The 19,556-nt window shown below is 43.0% G+C and overlaps 1 protein-coding gene across 23 annotated transcripts in view; it reads right to left on the bottom strand.

Moving 5' to 3' along the window:
• CCSER1 (coiled-coil serine rich protein 1) overlaps nucleotides 1-19,556 on the bottom strand; it is a 1,061,579-nt gene that overhangs the window by 936,479 nt on the left and 105,544 nt on the right. For all 23 annotated transcript variants that reach the window (XR_005599010.1, XR_005599009.1, XM_039539953.1 and 20 more), the window contains exons 2-3: nucleotides 11,652-13,013; nucleotides 5,912-6,099 (exon numbers count right to left, since the gene is read on the bottom strand). Coding sequence is in view for 21 of the 23 variants with exons in the window: in XM_039539953.1 (XP_039395887.1) it covers nucleotides 5,912-6,099; nucleotides 11,652-12,969 (1,506 nt within the window). In the remaining 2 variants the exon portion in view is untranslated. The remainder of the gene's footprint in view (nucleotides 1-5,911; nucleotides 6,100-11,651; nucleotides 13,014-19,556) is intronic.

Genomic DNA, 19,556 nt, shown 5'->3' with positions numbered 1-19,556 from the left:
TAGTAAATTCACTGTTTCTAATTCAGTATTATATTTGGGGGGGGAGGGAGTATTAAAATGGTGTGATATTGACATCTTGTGGCATAAGTAAGTCACTACATGAATCAATGTTGCAAAAATAATGCTTATTCAAAACTGAGATTAGAAATATAAGTTTTATAATAGCCTGAGAGGTCAAGTTAAAACTTCTGGTGTAGTACAGTTCATTATTTCAATCACAGAATAATTTAAATATTTGCATAAAATGAACTGTTTTGAAATAGTCTTATTGTCTTTTCCTTTACAGAGAAAAAAATCTATTTTCTTTTACTATCCCACATTTTAATGCATTCTACCCTGAGGAGGGGCAGTAAGGGGGGAGGTTCACATGCCTACAATGTTCAAGACATCCAGATGTCCGAATCTGTAGCCAGAGTCCTTTAGAAAGGCCTTGATATTTGTGCAAGAATAAATTTGATCAGTTACCTGTCTAGAAAGAACAATACTTTCCAAGAGGTAACTTTGTAAACCTTCATCCATGTAGCTACTTTTACCTTTTCTTCATATTCTCCGAAAATCTAGCATCTCATCCGTTCTTGTGGCTCCTAGCCACCCAGCAGAGTAACACAAAATTGTCACTTACTGACAACAACAAAAAGGGCCTTGAAGGGCTGCCTTTCTATTGTTTGGAAAGGGTCTCTTACTAGCTACAAAGCTTCCTCAACTTCTATACGATGCCAAGAAATTGCTATCTGTAGCTTTCATTTGACTCCACAGAGGAGACTGGAAAAGCAATGGTGCCATCATCAGGGAAGCATAGGCACTTCCACGGGGACTTTAAATTGTGATATTTCTTTTCAAATCTATTTCCCCTTATTGGAATTTTCTCACTGCTTATTAATGTTTGCTGAAACAAATCTGAAATGTCACAATATGAAATTGTGATTTTCTTTGTTACTTCACAGGAGCGAGGAGAGGCCTGTAACTGTTAATTAATATTTGTGAAATACTTTGGGATTCCTCAATAGAAGGGGAGAGGACTTTTAATTATTTTAACACAGATCTGCTTAATAATATTCATTTCTGGAACTTTTTGCCCCTCTCCTTTACTTGGAAAATATTAATTATTAATTCTCTGTTGACATTCTTTGAAGTGAGAATTAACCACTTGTGACAGGTATTCTGAATAACTGAATAACTGGAATATGTTTTATGCTACATATGCCATGTGACACATCTCTGCAAAAGTTATGATCTACTGAATATATTCATCCTATTTGTATGCATATATCATTTTTGTATTCGAAGTTATGAATACTGGCTGTGTACTTGTTTGATTTTAAGTAGCCTTGTAAGGCATTTGGGCAGCTTCTTTAGAAAGGAATTTGCAAGTTAAGTGCCCAATCAAGAAACACTTAATGGACAATGGATCTTGGAAGGCTCCAATCCACATAAGAAGTCTACCTGAGGATGTTCAAGGTAGCATGTGAACAATGGTTGCTACCTGTAAGTTTTGAGTCATGCATGGACATATGACCAGAGGTGAAAGTAAGCCAGTCCGGTCCGGCGTACCAGCAAGAGCCAGTACGCCGTGCCGGATCGCACCGGCTTCCACGGCGGGGATTTAAAGGGCTCTGGGCTCCCCACCGCAGCAGGCAGCCCAGAGCCCTTTGAATCCCGCCCGCAGCTGGGCTGGGGCTGGATTTAAAGGGCTCAGAGCTCCCCGCAGCAGCAGGAGCTCCGGGCCCTTTAAATCCCAGCCCCACCCCGGCAAGGCTCGGGGTTCCTCGCAGCTGTGGGAGCTCCAGGCCCTTTAAATCCCGCCCGCAGCTCCGGCAGCCAGAGCTGCAGTGGGGATTTAAAGGGCCCAGAGCTCCGCAGCGGCTGGAACCCCAGGGCTTTTTAATTTGCCCCTGAGCCCCAGGGGCTCCCAGCCACCTCTGCAGCTGGGAGCCCCGGGTTGATTTAAAGGCCCTGGGGCTCCCAGCCACAGCGGGTGCACCAGGGCCTTTAAATCTTGAGAGGCCTCACCTCTTCCAGATGAGGCCATGCCCCCCTCAGGACTCCGGCAGTACCGGTAACTCCTGTAAGTTACTTTCACCCCTGCATATGACTTGCCCATGTGACTCCAAAACTCCATCTTGTAGCTGGGATTCTACACAGGGGGTGGGAGGGGTGTCCACCCACAAGAGAAAGTCTATTTAAACCCCTGGGAGACCCCTCCATTTGGTCTTCAGCTGGCTCAAGAGATATCCTTTGGGGGTGGAGAGGCTACCTAAAAGAAACTGGAACAAAGGACAGTAACCCTGCCCTGGGGGTGTGAGTGATTGCTGGACCCAGACTAGAAGGAGGCTAGTCTGTAAAAGGGGCTTATTGGAACATCTCTGAGGGTGAGATTTTATCTGTATTCAGCTTCTTACTGCATTAGGTTTAGACTTGCGTGTTTTATTGTATTTTGCTTGGTAATTCACTTTGTTCTGTCTGTTATTATTTGGAACCACTTAAACCCTCCTTTTTGTATTTAACAAAATCACTTTTTACTTATTAATTAACCCAGAGTATATACTAATACCTGGTGTGGGGGGGGGGGGGGACGGGACAAACAGCTGTGCATCTCTATCAGTGTTATAGAGGGTGAACAATTTAGGAGTTCTTCTACCCTGTGTAAGCTTTAATACAGGGTAACACGGATTTATTTGGGGTTTGGGTCCCACTGGGAGCTGGGCAACTGAGTGTTAGAGACAGGAACACTTCTTAAGCTGCTTTCAGTTAAGCCTGCAGTTTGTGGGATGTGGGTCAGACCTGGGTTTGTGTTTGTAGCCAGCAAGCGTGTCTGGCACAACCAGTCAGGGTTCTGGAGTCCCAAGCTGGCAGGGAAAGCAGGGACAGAAGTAGTCTTGGCACATCAGTTGGCAGCCCTATGGGGGTTTCTGTGATCCAACCCATCACTGCAAGTTTCTTGGATCTCCCACCCTTTTTTTTCTTCAAGTCTTTTCTCATTTTTTTTATATTCAGGCTTTTTAACTGCCTCAGAATGTTTATATATGATATTATAGCTAATGTTTGTGTTACCATATAATGGCTGCTAAGCATTAAGTACAGGGGATTTTCACTTTATGGTATTCTGTCTTCAGTGCATAAAACCACTCTACAACTGATCTGAATGCACTGGATATATGACTGTAGTAAATGAACAGAGAATGATCACTAATGAATTTGGAGATCGTCTTGCTAGAGTAAATACAAAAAAATTTGCATTTCTGATTCAAATAAAAAAATGCAACAACAACAAAATCCCACTTATTGTTTAGGGAGATGACGCTAAGATGTTACCACCCACATAGTGACATGGCTAAGAATAAGACTCAAGTGAAACCTCATGTTCAGACATCAGCAACCAGCCAACTACATAATTGAAAAGAAGATCTGTTTAATGACTTGGTCCTGATCCTGCAAATCATTATACACACGCTTAATTTTACTTACTTGCATACTTCCACTTCAATGAGAGGAAAGTTAAGCATGTCCCTAAGTGTTTGAAGGACTGGCTCCATAGTTAGTAAGCTCTTTAGTTTGTCTGTAAAGCACTCGGCACACTTATCATGATGTATAAAAACATTTTCAATTTAAGAATGTCCTGTTTTTGAAAAATCTGATTTATTTGTTGCTTTTTTGAATGCAAACTACCCAGGATAAGTGACAGACATGCTGTAGCTATTCTCTTTAATTACAGAGAATTCACTTCAGCTATCTAGCCATGCAGCACTCTACTATATTTCTCTGGGTGTAGCATTTCACTGGTGTGCATTTGTAGCCTTTTCCTGTAGATATAGGTTTTGCATTTCTATATCAGATCATTTGTACAAACTGACAATATCCTAGAAAGGATAATAGAGACACATGCAGAAAATGTTTGGCTTTGTTGTTGTTGTTGATGATTTGCCTAATGCTCTTTCAGATGCTATAAAATACATTAAATGATAATGAATCAAAACAGTTGGTGATTGCTACAGGGGAGAAGAAAAACACACATACACACTGAAAAGTTCTTGATGTTCTTGTAGGTCAAGTTCAGCTAATAAATGTTGCATAGGCTATACAAAGCGTGTGTAGAGGCAAGCATTCATGTGAGAGTCAGATAACCCAACCGTTCTTTCTATTTTCTCTGTCAAGCACTCAAGAGGACCCCAGCCAGGCACATACAAAACAGAAAATCTTAAACTGTGCAGAGGTCAGCAGCAAATAAGGTTACCTTCAATGCTGACATAGCGCACAATTGTTCCCTCATTTTGAAATGGCAAATTCAGTTTTCTAGCCAGATGGGGCAGACTGTGACACTGTACCGGTCTTTGGGTGCCCCCAGGTGGAGTGCCTAAAAATCGGCATTACCTTCTGTCTCAGCAATGTCTGTAGGAGGAGTCCTGCTGAGACAGACAATCCTCTGTTGTTCCAGAAGTTAATTATCAAACAGGGCTCAAGGTCAGCTCAGGGAGACACTCCCAGCTGGAGGTTAATTTAGTTCAGCTCAGAAGGAAAAGAATCAAGGAGGGTTGGGTTAACCAGAAGCCAGAAACCTGTGGGGAATCACAGAGGTTGCCCTTGATGGCTTGTTCTATTGCATTTTTGACATTACGGTTTGTAAACTATGTGGAAGGAACATGCAGCTAAAACCCTTTTACATGTTGGTGTCAATCTGGATTAATCCACAGCCCTGCAAAAAACCTACCTTCAAAGGGTGATTGTGTTCAATCCTGATAGTCTGGTAATCTTTGTAGACATCCCAACTGGGACCTTAACTCTACCTGCAGTGTAGTGGTCATTGTGAGGATGCTTTTCCTCTTTTATGTCCATGCTTATTGAGGGACATGTGCAGAAGTGATGAGTAGAATGGCGAATCTTGGGGTTGCTTTCTCACATATTCTTCATGGCAAGTTATGTGTCAGATATTTATATAGGCTGAATCCTTATTTAACCCTTCACAATCTCACAACAGCAACTCATCTGAGCACAAGACTTATTTAGTTATTTCCTCTACCAAGCAGAACTTGTCCGTTGCTTGCAGCCTGTTCAGCATGCAGCAACATGTTCTACACTTCTCCTTATTGTCTTGAGTAAGCATGAGAGTACATTACACTCACCTTAAGTTCTTTACCCTCACTGCCTACGAGAAGACAGACAACTTTAAAAGTCAACAGGCTCCTTATACCACCCCTTCACCTTGAAGCAGGCCTCAAAAAGTAATCTTCTATCATGGTTTTAGACAGCACGCTTGTTTTCAATTTCCCAATCCTGAAGTGGGGGAGGAGGGGTTCTCAAAAAACAGATTCTCTATCCTGAGTTGAGAAATTTTTCCCCGCCACTGGTTTGTGTATGGAAGGGGAGCATTCAGCCCTTTGAAATTAGTCTTTCCTTGTTATATATGATTTACTTTTCACATGACTATGGCCTGATCCTCCATTGAGTTACCTTAGGTGTAGGTCAGTGTGATTCCTTGAGGTAAGAGTCACACCGGCATGAAACTGCTGAAGAATCAGGCCTTATGAACTTACAATTACAAATACTGCACTACATTTTTTCCCTTCCAGTATTTGAACTTATTTACTTTTTTAATACTAAGCATTTGGTAATCATAAGTTTTCCAGAAGTTCCCAGCTGAAATCCCCGGCCGTACGAACATTGCATAACAGCTGCAAAAAAATACACAACAGAAAGTTACACAGACTTTTGAAATACTTGGTGTTGACGACAATCTGAGGTTATGTTCCGAAAAGTATCTTATAGTTTTGAGTGTTGTATTGTCCCAGCATTGGATAAGGCTTTGTATTCCTATACAGTTGTGTTCTCACACTTACAATAGTCATTAGAAGCAAAAACATATCACTACAGAAATGAAAGCCATTGCAAAAACGTGTATCTGTAAGAATGCACTCACCAGGCTGTTCATTTTTGAAGATGACGAGCCCGCTCTCTGCTTCCGCAAGCTATGAAGATCTTCTGTGTTTCCGTCCTTTGGTTTTAAGATCATCCTGCTGCTTCCAGCATTGCCTTCTGACGAGGATCTCAGGCGCTTCTCTATGAGTCTGCCTTCTCGGTAAGGACTAAAACTACTGGCAAGATTAACTATAATAGAGAAGAAATCAGCATTGACATGCAAGTATTCACAAAAAATATTTTCATCAGAAAAAAGTCACATTGCTTCACTTATGCTGAGTGGCAGCTATTCAACTATTTACTACAGAGCTGTGCTGTTTGTACAAGTATGTAAAATTGTCAGGCCAAGACTAGGCCATCTACAAGGGTCTAGTTCTGTATGTCCAGCCAGTGGACCAGTGCACAATTTCCCAAGATGCAGAAGTCCCTCCACCCTTTTTCTGTTTAATTCTTAGCATATTAGGGCACTGCTCTGTTCAACTGTTTCACTCCCCCCACCCCCACTGCAGGAACTATTCCCAGTTAATCCACACTGGTGCAAAGAACTTAACTGTCTTCCACTGTTCTTCAGGGCAGACTCAGGCGTCAGCTGCCCACAGCCCCCACCAGGCTTCTAAGGGTTCCAGGCAAACATGACTTTTAACATCATGCCTTACACACTTGCCTGCATGGTGGGAAGTCACCCATTTCAGGACTGGAGCTTCATTTAATATCAGTGTATGAGGCGCAGAGATACTGGGCTGGGCCTCCCATCCTGCTTTCCCACTTCTGCTCCACAGCTGTCCAAACCAAAGCAAGATAACCTGACAGCCACTTTCATCTGTTCTGCAGCTGAGAGGCTGAATCCCAATTCCCAGCCCCAGATAAATGACTATGTTGGGTAAGAGGAGAAGGATTAGATTTTCAGTAGGGCTGTCGATTAAACCCAGTCAACTCACGCAACTAACTCAAAAAAATTAAATGTGATTTTAAAAATTAATCACGATTAATCACAGTTTTAATCAAACTGTTACATTTCAATTGGTATTCTATTGTTTATTACATATTTTGGATTTTTTCTATGTTTTCATATACACTGTATTCTGTGTTATAACTGAAATCAAAGTGTACATTATTTTTTATTATAAATATTTGCACGGTAAAAATGATAAACAGAAAAAATAGTATTTTTCAATTCACCTCATACAAGTACTGTAATGCAATCTCTGTCATGAAAGTGCAACTTACAAATGTAGAATTTTTTTGTTGCATAACTGCACTCAAAAACAAAACAATGTAAAACTTTAGAGCCTTCAAGTCCACTCAGTCCTACTTCTTGATATCATTTCTATATTGATTTCTATTACAACACAAAATACAAAGTGTACAGTGCTCACTTTATATTATTTTATTACAAATATTTGCATTGTAAAATAATAAACATAAGAAATAGTATTTTTCAATTCACCTCATACAAGTACTGTAGTACAATCCCTTTATTATGAAAGTACAACTTACAAATGTTGATTTTGTGTGTTACATAACGGCACTCAAAAACAAAACAATGCAAAACTTTAGAGCCTTCAAGTCCACTCAGTCCTACTTCTTGTTCAGCCAATCGCTCAGACTAACAAGTTTGTTTACATTTACAGGAGATAATGCTGGCCTCTTCTTATTTACAATGTCACCAGAAAGTAAGAACAGGCATTTGCATGGCACTTTTGTAGCCGGCATTGCAAGGTATTTACGTGACAGATATGCTAAACATTCATATGCTCCCTCATGCTTCAGCCATCATTCCAGAGGATATGCTTCCATGCTGATGACGCTCATTTAAAAAAAAGTGTTAATTAAATCTGTGACTGTACTCTTTGCATGAGAATTTTATGTCCCCTGCTCTGTTTTACCTGCATTCTGCCATATATTTCATGTTATAGCAGTCTCAGATGATGACCCAGCACATGTTGATCATTTTAAGAAAACTCTTCCTGAAGATTTGACAAAACACAAAGGTACCAATGTGAGATTTCTAAAGATAGCTACAGCACTGGATCCAAGGTTTAAGAATCTGAAGTGCCTTCCAAAATCTGAGAGGGATGAGGTGTAAAATATGCTTTCATAAGTCTTAAAATAGCAATACTCCAGTGCGGAAAATACAGAACCCGAACCACCAAAAAAGAAAATCAAACTTCTACTGGTGGCATCTGACTCAGATGATGAAAATGAACATACATCCGTCTGTACTGCTTTGGATTGTTATCGAGCAGAATCCGTCATCAGTATAGAAGCATGTCCTCTGGAATGATGTTTGAAGCATCAAAGGATATACGAATCTTTAGCGCATCGGGCATGTAAATATCTTGCAACGCCAGCTACAACAGTGCCATGAGAATACCTGTTCTCATTTCAGGTGACATTGTAAACAAGAAGCGGGCAGCATTATCTCCTGCAAATGTAAACAAACTTGTTTGTCTGAGCGATTGGCTGAACAAGAAGTAGGACTGAGTGGACTTGCAGGCTCTAAAATTTTACATTGTTTTATTTTTGAATACAGTTGTTTTGTACATAATTCTACATTTGTAAGTTCAACTTTTATGATAAAGAGATTGCACTACAGTACTAGTATTAGGTAAATTGAAAAATACTATTTCTTTTGTTTTTTTACAGTGCAAATATTTGCAATAAAAAATAAATATAAAGTGAGCACTGTACACTTTGTATTCCATGTTGTAATTGAAATCAATACATTTTAAAAATGTAGAAAACATCCAAAAATATTTAAATAAATAGTATTCTATTATTGTTTAACAGTGCGATTAATCACAATTTTTTAATCACTTGACAGCCCTAATTTTCATGCATGTGGAAGCAGAGGAAGAATTTTAAAGATGGGAGTAGCACAATAGCACAGCAAACCTTGTGGTTCCATAAAACCCTTCCTCCTTTTATTTATTGCAGAATGGGCTGATGTTAGTCCAAGATTTTTTTAAATATATCTTTATTATTGTGTAAGTATATACACTTGCCATATTGGTTCCTGCAATCAATTTCTAGTCTAGTCTGATATTCCATCAAGTAAAATGTGTTTTGTTTGGCATTAATAATTCCCTTTAAATTTTGTTTAATCCACATAAAATCTAAGATCAGTTCAAAACATTTATAAGTACTGTTCTAGAGGAACACAGTGAACACTAAAAAAAAAATCACTCACTACTGTTTTTACCTCATCATGTAATACACAATGTAAGACTGCTGTATTTGAAATATGTTTCTCTGTTTCATTTAATGTGTATATTTGACAGCACTATGCACATAGTTTCACTTTTTTCCTTGAACAGTCAGCCAGTTTCTCATTTTAAATGAGTTTTTCACTTCACACCAACAAAGAGAAATAACTTTTTTTTTTTACTGTTGTTTTTCAATAGGAAAGTGTGATGGTAAAATCACAACAACAACAAAAAGACAATGGGCTTGTCTTCATTCATTCAATGTTAGCTCATGGTATAACCTGAGTGCTGCCCCAAACACAACTCCTTTGCACTCACAAGAATCTCTGGCTTGGGTTAGGCAGTGCTTTAAACTCACCTGTCATGGAGTATGTGGGTTGGAGCTCAAGTGCTGCTGGCACTGGTGCTAGTACTACAGTGGGGACTCAGTTACTCTGTGCTGCTCAGACAGACTAACTGTGCAACTCAAGTATTGTTTGGCAGTTTGACCTCTCGCCTCAAGCTAGGGTGACCAGATGGCAAATGTGAAAAATCAGGACAGGGGTGTGGGGTAATCGGTGCCTATATAAAAAAAAAAGCCCCAAATATCAGGACTGTCGCTATAAAATCAGGACATCTGGTCACCTTAACTCGAGTGAAGCTAAGTCGAGAGGAGTTAACTTGAGCTAACACTGCAGTGAAGACAAGCCCAATGAGACGCAGGGCAGGAGTAGTACCTAGATGTTTTTAAATCATCTATCTAAATTGACTAGACTACCAAACTGAAGATGTGCCCTCTGACAAAAGCTAGTCTAGTGCCTAAATTAGCCTGACATTGCCATTCATTTGACAACTAACATCATACAGTGCCTGAGGTTCCAAAGTGCTGGAACATGTGCAGAAATTCCTATACACTGGGGGTAGCCAAAAGGCAGACCATGGGCCAAATCCAGACCGTAAGATGCCTTTGAATGGGCCCCAAAATCTTTTTATTTACTTATCATTATTGCTATTTTTTATTATTTCTCTGGAGTCTGTCCCTTGACTATACTTTGACCAAGAAATTTGGACCTTGACAAAAAAATAATTGATGAACCCTGCTATACACAAACCCAATTTGCATACAGTTAAGTGCCCAAGCTAATAGGTATTTGTGCACTCCTAGGAGATTGCATGCAGTCTTTTGTAAATTTTAACAATACATACAGTTTTGCCAAGTCTCTCGAATTTCCTGTGAATAACGTGACTTTGGCTCATACTGCAAGCAGTCTCATGATGATGCAGCCTTCATGTTACTTTGGGAAAGCAAAACATGGGCACAATATATCCCCATGCATACCCTGCAGTCTAGAGGATGGTGTATTTAATTGCAGGACCAGAGACTATAAATTCTAAACCCCGATTTTCCACTGATTGCTGTTAATATTTCTGGTACTTCACAAACCTGATTATGAGCCAGTCTCATACTCCAACCTTGGCGCGTAATTATTATTCACCCATTAGGTAACTGAGATTGCACAAGGTCACTTTAGGCAGAGACGGCAATAGAATTCAGGGCTTTAATTTAACAAAAGCAAGTCTTGGCCATTTTATTTCACAATCTTTCAAAACATGCAATCTTTCAATATGCAAAATTAGGCACTTGTGTAACTCACACTAACACAATGCAGCCCCATGTCACCCTCTCGTTGTTAGACTACACTTATGGTGCACCTATACTGGAACAAAACACCTGCACTTGGCCCGGGTCAGCTGACTCAGGCTAGCAGGGTTCAGGCTTTGGGGCTAAAACCTGCAGTGTAGACATTTGGGCTCAGGCTGGAGCACGGGTTCTTAAACCTGGTGAGAGTGGTAGGTCTCAGAGTCTGAACATCTACATTGCATTTTTTAGCCTTGCAGGCGAAGCCCCATAATGCTTAATCAATTGAACCAGGCTCTGAGACTGGGTGCCCCAGGTTTTTTATTGCACTGTAAACGTATCCTTAGAGTTTTTAACTCTGCTATACTTCATCCTAAAAGATGTGATTCTTCAGCTCAAGTACCACAAGGTCATGCTTTTACAGGCAGTGATCTGGGGCTCCATGCCTCCAGATGACCCAAACAGGGGCACTGTTGCATTTAGCTATTCCATTTGCAACCACTAGACCACCTCCTGCTTCCACAGCCAGGAACAGAAACCATGAATCCTGATGCCTAGTGTTCTATGGTTGTCTCCAGTATTGCCAACCTCAAGAGATCAAAAATCATAAGCAAGACTCTCCCCCACCACACACACACAGAGCCCTCCCAAAATCAAGAGATTCATTGGCCAAAATTACTTTACTCATAAATTTGCAAGAGTTGGCAACTCTATCATCGTCACACACATTGAGAGTAGGCCGAGTAAGCTAAAAATCACAAGACAGATAAAAAAATATGAATTTAACCTTTCGAAAACAAAAGCACAATTTTGGCTCTTTTACTTTTTGGGTTTACAGTACTGCAAATGTGTAAAGCTACTTTACAATTGTGAACACCTTTTTCAGGAGAATCAAGAAAAAAATCCACGTGACATACCTTTAGAGTGATTTATTTCATGTCCCTGTTGTGTTTTAAAGGATCGCGATTCAGAGGAGGAGGGAATAATCTTCGATTCTGTTACAGGAATTGTTTCTCTAATGTACTCAGATAACGTTATTTCATGTTGGTCCCCACATAATCCACTAGCCTTTGGAGAGCATTCCACTGTTTTTTCTTCATGATGTAACACAAAAGTTTCTAACTGTGCATCTGCTGAGTTAATTTCTCCTATGTGCCCAGCATCTTTACCAGGAAGTTCAGTGGCTTGCAATAATACTTGTGTTTGATTAGCAGCAGTATTTTTAGGTAAGGTATTTGATTCAGTACTACAAAAGCTTGTATGATTCACAGGAGATATAACAGCAGACAGGGAAGTATTTTCTACATGATCTATTTTCCTCACATAAGCAACAACAGGACTGAGGAAAATCTGAGAGGTAGAAGTATTATTGTCAAAGTTCTTTGTATGTGGCGCCGTGTTTCCACTATTGGGCACCACGTCAACTTCTGAGAAAGAATCTTCAGTCAAGGCTAAAAATTCCGAAGGGGTCTGGACTGTGGTGAGGTCTGCAGAAAGTTGTGGTGATTGCAAAGAACTTCCTGCACATTCTGTTATCTCAGCAGAACATGATGGAGAGGACCTTACTGCTATGGGGTCGCTTTCAACATATGGTTTAATCTCCAACAAGCATCCAGACTGTTGTACACAGGAAACTGACTGGCTCTGGGGGACAGGCTTTGAAAACCTGTAGTGTGATGAGAAAGATTTCGGGAGAAGTTTCCGTGAGGATTCCTTAATAGATCGTCTACTTTGCTCCTCTATAAAGCCAGAGTCATCACCCTCGTTTTTTCCAGAACGTATGCAATTTATAAAGACATTCTTATTAGTTGATGGCTCTTTCCCCTTTTCGAAGTCCTCGGTCAAGGATCTTGTTATCTTCTTGCTCCGTGAACTGCCGAAACCAACTGAATGCCTCCCTCTGCTTTTAACGTGTTCTTCCAAGCTCGTTTTTTGGAAATTGTTGTGAGTTGACTGAGCACCATTTGAAATACTTACATTCTGGCTTGCAGATTCAGACTTCTGTTCACTCCCCTTCTTGCTGTGGAAGCTGATGGAAGGTGTGCGGAATATGCTCCTTCGCTTGCCTGTACTACCTGAGCTTGAGTTGGTGCTGGAGGGAGAGGAGCTATGGACACCCACAGTATTAATGGAGGAGGGTGAGGAAGGAAGGGAGTCATGTCTTCGACTAATACTTCTCCTGAATATTGGCAGTCGAGACACAAGAGTTGAACGTCTTGATCCTGAGTCCCCCATCAGGACCCGAAGTGTTTGGGACTCTAGCCAGCCAAGACACCAATCTGGGGTGAGGGGAAAAAAGAGATGTTTTAATACGTCAACCTAAATCTTTGGGCAGGCACATTTTAAAATCAGTCTGAAGATATGAAAATGTGAATGACAGTTTTATTATAAAAGTCCATTTTAAATACAATTTGGAAGTTGGTGCATTTATTTTATTAATGGCACTTAGAATAACAATATACAGTTCAACAGGTCTGAAGGTCTGAAACTCTGGCAATCAAGCAGACAATTAGCATAAATAGTATCACATACCGTAGATTTTTTTTTAATACTCTATGCAAATGTTATTTGTTCCTATCACTTTTGCATCATGTCAACTTTTAGATTATAAACTCTCTCTAGATTATAAACTCTCCCTTTTCTATGGTCCATGAGGGGCCAAGCATTTTTTTGGCCACCTAAAGTCTGGAATTTACAATGGAACCCAAAGAAGTTAGGAGCCCAGCTCACACTAAAGGTCAGTGTGGACTGTGTGCCTAATTCACTTGGGTTCCTTTGAAAATGAAGGCAAAACTACATCAACTACAAGCTATATGAATAATCTCACAGGAAAGGAAATACCAGGTCTTGAGTCAGACAACTTCATGCTCTAACGTTAAATTCTTCCTAGGCCCTTTTCTAGTCTAGTTTTGTATTGTTAAATGTTTATGATTATATTTCTGCATTTATATTCTACAGATTTCCTTTTAATGTTTTACTGGACTCACTTAGTAATTTACCATTCTCTTCTATATTAAATTTCTTTTAAAATTAATAAAAACAATTTAAAGTAAAAAATGACAGAAATATCTCTGACCTAACTAACAGAAGCAGATCCTGATCAGCACAGCAGCTGGACTTCAGGAAAATGCGGCTGCAGTATAGATATAGGAAGCCTTGTACTATGGATGCAGATCCACAAACAGAAAAATAGCAACATATGTCACATGGCCATAACAAGAAGCAAGGCTGTAGATCTGACTTTTAGATGAGACTTCAGCTGGAGTTAGGAGCAATCAGCACCTTTTTAAAAACTCAGGCAATGTATCTTAATTGTTCTCCATGTCTACTGAGGGAAGGACAAGAACTAATGGGATTAGTCTGCAGCAAGGTTGATTTAGTTTAGATATTAGAAAAAACTTTCTATGGGCTTGGCTACACTTACAAGTTGCAGCGCTGGTGGAGGCTTTCCAGCGCTGCAATTAACACCCCGTCCACACTTGCAGGGCACAACCAGCGCTGCAACTCCCTGGTTGCAGCGCTGGCTGAAAACCCATCCGGGTTGGGGTATAAGGAGTGCAGCGCTGGTGACACCAGCGCTGCTCAGCAGGTGTGGACACTCACCAGCGCTTTACCTGTCCTCCAGGGAATAAGGAGCTATCCCAGAATTCCTGTTCAGCCACTCTGCACATCAGTTTGCACTCTACTGCTCTTGCCTCAGGTGACCCGCCCTTTAAATGCCCCGGGAAATTTAAAAATCTCCTTCCTGTTTGCTGCAGCCAGGTGTGGAGTGCAATCAGTTAATCAGTTACAGGTTACAGGTAACCATGCCTCCACGCGGCAAACGAGCCCCAGCATGGAGCACAGGTGAATTGCAGGACCTCATCAGTGTTTGGGGTGAGGCGTCTGTTCAGGCACAGCTGCGCTCCGGCCGTAGGAATTACGATATCTTTGAGCAGATAGCAAGGGACATGCTGGATAGGGGCCATCAACGGGCGCACTACAATGCAGGGTGAAAGTTAAAGAGCTGCGGAGTGCCTATTACAAAGCCCGCGAGGGTAATCGCAGATCCGGATCCGCCCCCACGACCTGCCGTTTTACTTGGAGATGGACAACATACTTGGGGGTGACCCCACTGCCAATCCCAGGGTAACGATGGACACTTCTGAGCAGGCTGGGGGACAGGAGGAGGAGGAGGCTGCGGGGAGAGGAAACCGCGAGTGAAGCTCCTGGGATGGGGAAGAAACCGCAGATTCCTGGAGGTATGCAGCCAGGAGCTCTTCTCAAGCCAGGAGGATAGTACCCACTCGCAGCAGCAGCCAGCAGTTGCAGAAGGACAAGCAGAGGAGCGGTGTACCGGTAAGCGGCTTTTATTTTCTGGGTGGAAATGTTTCTGGAGAGGAAGGGGTTATGGATGCATGCATGGCAGCGTCTAGATGTGGAATAGCCCGTTGATGTGGTCTATCACGTCGCGGTAATCTGCTTCAGTTATCTCAGCAAAGCTTCATCCAGAGCGTGGGCAATATGCCTGCGCAGGTTTATAGGCAGAGCCACTGTGTCCCTTGTCCCAGTGACGGTGACGTCCGTGCCACTCTTCGGCCGGGGACCATTTCTGAACACAGGCACGCCGCATAGGGTCCCGGCGGAATCCACATTGCTCTAAAAGAGCCCCCGCTGTTCCCTAGTGACTCGCAGTAGGGAAACATCTTCCAGGATTAAGTCCTGTGAAAATGTTGGGAGACTCTTTAGTGAAGAGATAGGAGATAAGATCACCCCTGCATCTGCATCTTCACTCAACCCCTCTAGCACTCCAGATTACCCGAAGCAACCAGCTCCCCTCTCACTCAAGCCCCACTCCTCACTCACCATTTCGTGGCTTCTGTTGTGTTTTCCTTTTGGGATAAAGAATGCAAGTGAGAACTTGCAAGTGAGAACTCCCTCAGTGTAACAATTCATGTCTGGAGATAGTGGATACAATGCTGCCCGTGTTAAATGTTGTCATTTCTGTGTGTACAGTGACCTTGACTGGACTGCCCAGATGTTCAACATCACAGAGGCTTCAAAATTTGAGAAAAAATCCACGAAAGAGCAAAGAGGACATGCTGAAAACTGTTCTTCAGCACTCTGCTACAGAGAGAAAAGAATTGAAGGAGTGGCGAGAGAAAGAAAGCAGGACCCGCAAGAGAAATGCAGTGGCCAAGAGGAAAAGCACGGAGCGGCTGCTAAGCATCCTGGAGCGCCAAGCGGAGTCTATAGAGTCACTCGTTGCCATGCAAGCAGAGCACTACCGTGCTACTCCCCCACCCGCCCGTCCTTTGTGCCTTGTGCCCCAATGTCAGCTCAACCACCTTTCCCCAGCATCCAGGCTCTTACCACCACCAGCTGCCTCCAACACCTGTACGTTCCCCAACCAGCCCTGATACCTACCACGACCCTTACCCTCTGCATTCAACCCCATCACCATGCAGTATATGCACCCTGAAGTGCAGGATTCATTAAACAGCAATCCAGACATGGCATATGCAAACTTGTGACTGTACAGTTCACCAACCCACACCCTTGCCCTCTTGTGTTAATGAAATGTTGTGTGTCTGTCTGTCTGTCAAGGAAGTTTTTCTTTTCAATAAAACAATTCTTGGCTTTGAAAACAGTCTTTATTATAGCAGATAGTGAAAGACACCTTAGCCCAGTAAAGAAAGAGGCACTGCAAATCATATTATTATTATGGATAATAGAATAACAGTGTAAGCAGTGCAATTCACTCCCATGCAAGGCAGCAACATTACGGTGGGCTTTCAGCCTCAAATTCTTCCCTCAAGGCATCCCTAATCCTTGAAGCCCTGTGCTGGGCCTCTCTATTAGCCCTGCTCTCTGGCTGTGCATATTCAGCCTCCAGGACTTGAACCTCGGTGGTCCATGCCTCACTGAATGTTTCACCCTTCCCTTCACAAATATTATGGAGGGTACAGCAAGCGCTTATAACCGCGGGATGCTGCTTTCCCAAGTCTAGCTTCCCATACAAACATCTCCAGCGAGCCTTTAAACGCCCAAAGCACACTCCACAGTCATTCTGCACCGGCTCAGCCTGTAGTTGAACCGGTCCTTGCTCCTGTCAAGCTTCCCTGTATAGGGTTTCATGAGCCAAGGCAGTAACGGGTATCACGGGGTCTCAAGGATCACAGTGGGCATTTCGACATCCCCTACTGTGATCTTCCTGTCTGGGAAAAAGTCCCTGCCTGCATCTTCCTGAACAGGCCACTGTTCCGAAGATGCGTGCATCATGCACCTTTCCAGGCCAGCCTGTGTAAATGTCAATGAAACGCCCACGGTGATCCACAAGCGCCTGGAGAACCATAGAGAAATACCCCTTACGATTAACGTACTCTGATGCCAGGTGGGGGGGGGCCAGAATAGGAATATGCGTACCATCTATCGCCCCTCCACAGTTAGGGAAACCCATTTGTGCAAAGCCATCCACAATGTCCTGCACGCTCCCCGGAGTCACGGTCTTTCTTAGCAGGATGCGATTAATTGCCTTGCAAACTTGCATCAAAACGATTCCCACGGTCGACTTTCCCACACCAAACTGGTTCCCGACCGACCGGTAGCTGTCTGGATTTGCCATCTTCCAGATTGCAATAGCCACCCGCTTTTCCACCGTCAGGGCAGCTCTCAATCTTGTGTCCTTGCGCGCAGAGTGGGGGCGAGCTCAGCACACAGTCCCATGAAAGTGGCTTTTCTCATACGAAAGTTCTGCAGCCACTGCTCGTCATCCCAGACTTCCATGACGATGTGATCCCACCACTCAGTGCTTGTTTCCCGAGCCCAAAAGCGGCGTTCAACGGTGCTGAGCATTTCCGTGAATGCCGCAAGCACTGTAGTGTCACACGCGGCAGACAAATCCATATTGATATCATCGTCGGACTCCTCACTGTCACTTTGGAGCTGAAGGAATAGCTCGACTGCCAAACGTGTTGTGCTGGTGACACTCATCAGCAGAGTCCTCAGCAGATCGGGCTCCATTTGCCACAGAAATCGCGATTCACAGAGAGTAACAGAAAGACACTCACAATGGCGCCAAACGCTGCCGGAATGAATGCTGGGATGTGAAGCGATGCACCACGGGGCGCTGGCAAACAGGAAGCGGAATGACCCGCACACTTCCTTCCCCTTCCCACAATACTCAGCGCCAAAACGGCGCCAAAACGGGACGAGGTGTTCTGTGGGATAGCTGCCCACAATGCACCTCTCAATACAGCGCTGGAAAGTGCTGCAAGTGTGGCCACACTGCAGCGCTGGTAGCTGTCAGTGTGGCCACACTCCAGCGCTGGCCCTTACACAGCTGCATGAGCAGCGCTGTAACTCCCAGCGCTGCAACTTGTAAGTGTAGCCAAGCCCTAACTTGATGGGGAATTAAGTTCTGGAATAGGCTTCCCAGAAAGGCTGTGGAATACCCATCATTGGAGGTTTTTAAGAACAAGTTGGACAAACACCTATCAGGGATGGTCTACATTTTCTTGGTCCTGCCTCAGCACATGGGGCTGGACTTGATGGCTACTTGAGATGCCTTCCAGCTCTACATTTCTATGATCCATACAAAGATTCTAGATCAAACTGGAGGAAAAAAAGTAAGGAAGTAAAATAATTATATTGCCCAAATGCCCTAAAGAAACGTAGTTACAAAAAAAACACACTAAGTAAATAGCCATGAGCAACATAAAAAAAATGAAAAAAAAATCAAGGAATAGTAAAACTAAACCAGCAAAAGGTATGTCATGCCATAGGAAGAGAATGATTAACAACAAAATAAGTTCATAGAAACTTCTTTGATGACTAGTCTTTGCATTGTACTTTCTTCTCCAGCAGCAAGAGGTTGGTAAGGTTACAGTTTGTGCATGTACACCCAAGCAGACACAGTATCAGGATTCACAAAGACCAGAAATCAATAAAGCAATTCTGAAGTTTAAGATGAAAGCTGCACCCTGGGAATGATAGCTAATCTCTCTTCTTTCTTTTTTTTTTTAAATTACATTTGCTGACAACGTAAGAGCTTGAGGTGGATACTACTAAGGTTTCAGCTGAAATCAAAACACAAATTTGAATACAATTCTTACTGGAGAGGATGAAGCTATTTTAAAAGGGCTATAGAAAATCAAATGCAAAAAAAGTATTTCTGTACATTATTGTATAATCACTTAAGACCAGGTTACACTGTAGTGTTTCTGTTCCTGGGTGTGTATGAAAGATACACATACATAGGAAGTTCAGAGATTGTGCAGCTACCAGGGGCGGCTCCAGGCCCCAGCACGCCAAGCGTGTGCTTGGGGCGGCATGCCACGGGGGGCGCTCTGCCGGTCGCCGTGAGGGCGGCAGGCGGCTCCGGTGGACCTCCCGCAGGCGTCCCTGCGGAGCGTCCACTGGTCCCACGGCTTCGGTGGAGCATCCGCAGGCACACCTGTGGGAGGTCCACCGGAGCCGCGGGACCAGCGGACCCTCCGCAGGCACGTCTGCGGGATGTCCACCGGAGCCGCGGGACCGGCGACCGGCAGAGCGCCCCCCCGCAACGTGCTGCCATGCTTGGGACAGCGAAATGGCTAGAGCCACCCCTGGCAGCTACACTTCTATCCCGATATAACAGGATCCAATATAACATGAATTCGGATATAACGTGGTAAAGCAGCACTCCGGGGGAGGGGGAGGGCTGCACACTCCGGTGGATCAAAGCAAGTTCGATATAACGCAGTTTCACCTATAACTCAGTAAGAGTTTTTGGCTCCCGAGGACAACGTTATATCGAGGTAGAGGTTTATTTACTTATATTTGAAGAATTCACAGTAATTCAC

The sequence above is a fragment of the Mauremys reevesii genome, linkage group 5, assembly GCF_016161935.1.
Source record: "Mauremys reevesii isolate NIE-2019 linkage group 5, ASM1616193v1, whole genome shotgun sequence".
Classification (NCBI taxonomy): domain Eukaryota; kingdom Metazoa; phylum Chordata; order Testudines; family Geoemydidae; genus Mauremys; species Mauremys reevesii.
The sequence above is the reverse complement of the archived record's forward strand: the minus strand, read 5'-3'. Positions and strand labels throughout refer to the sequence as shown.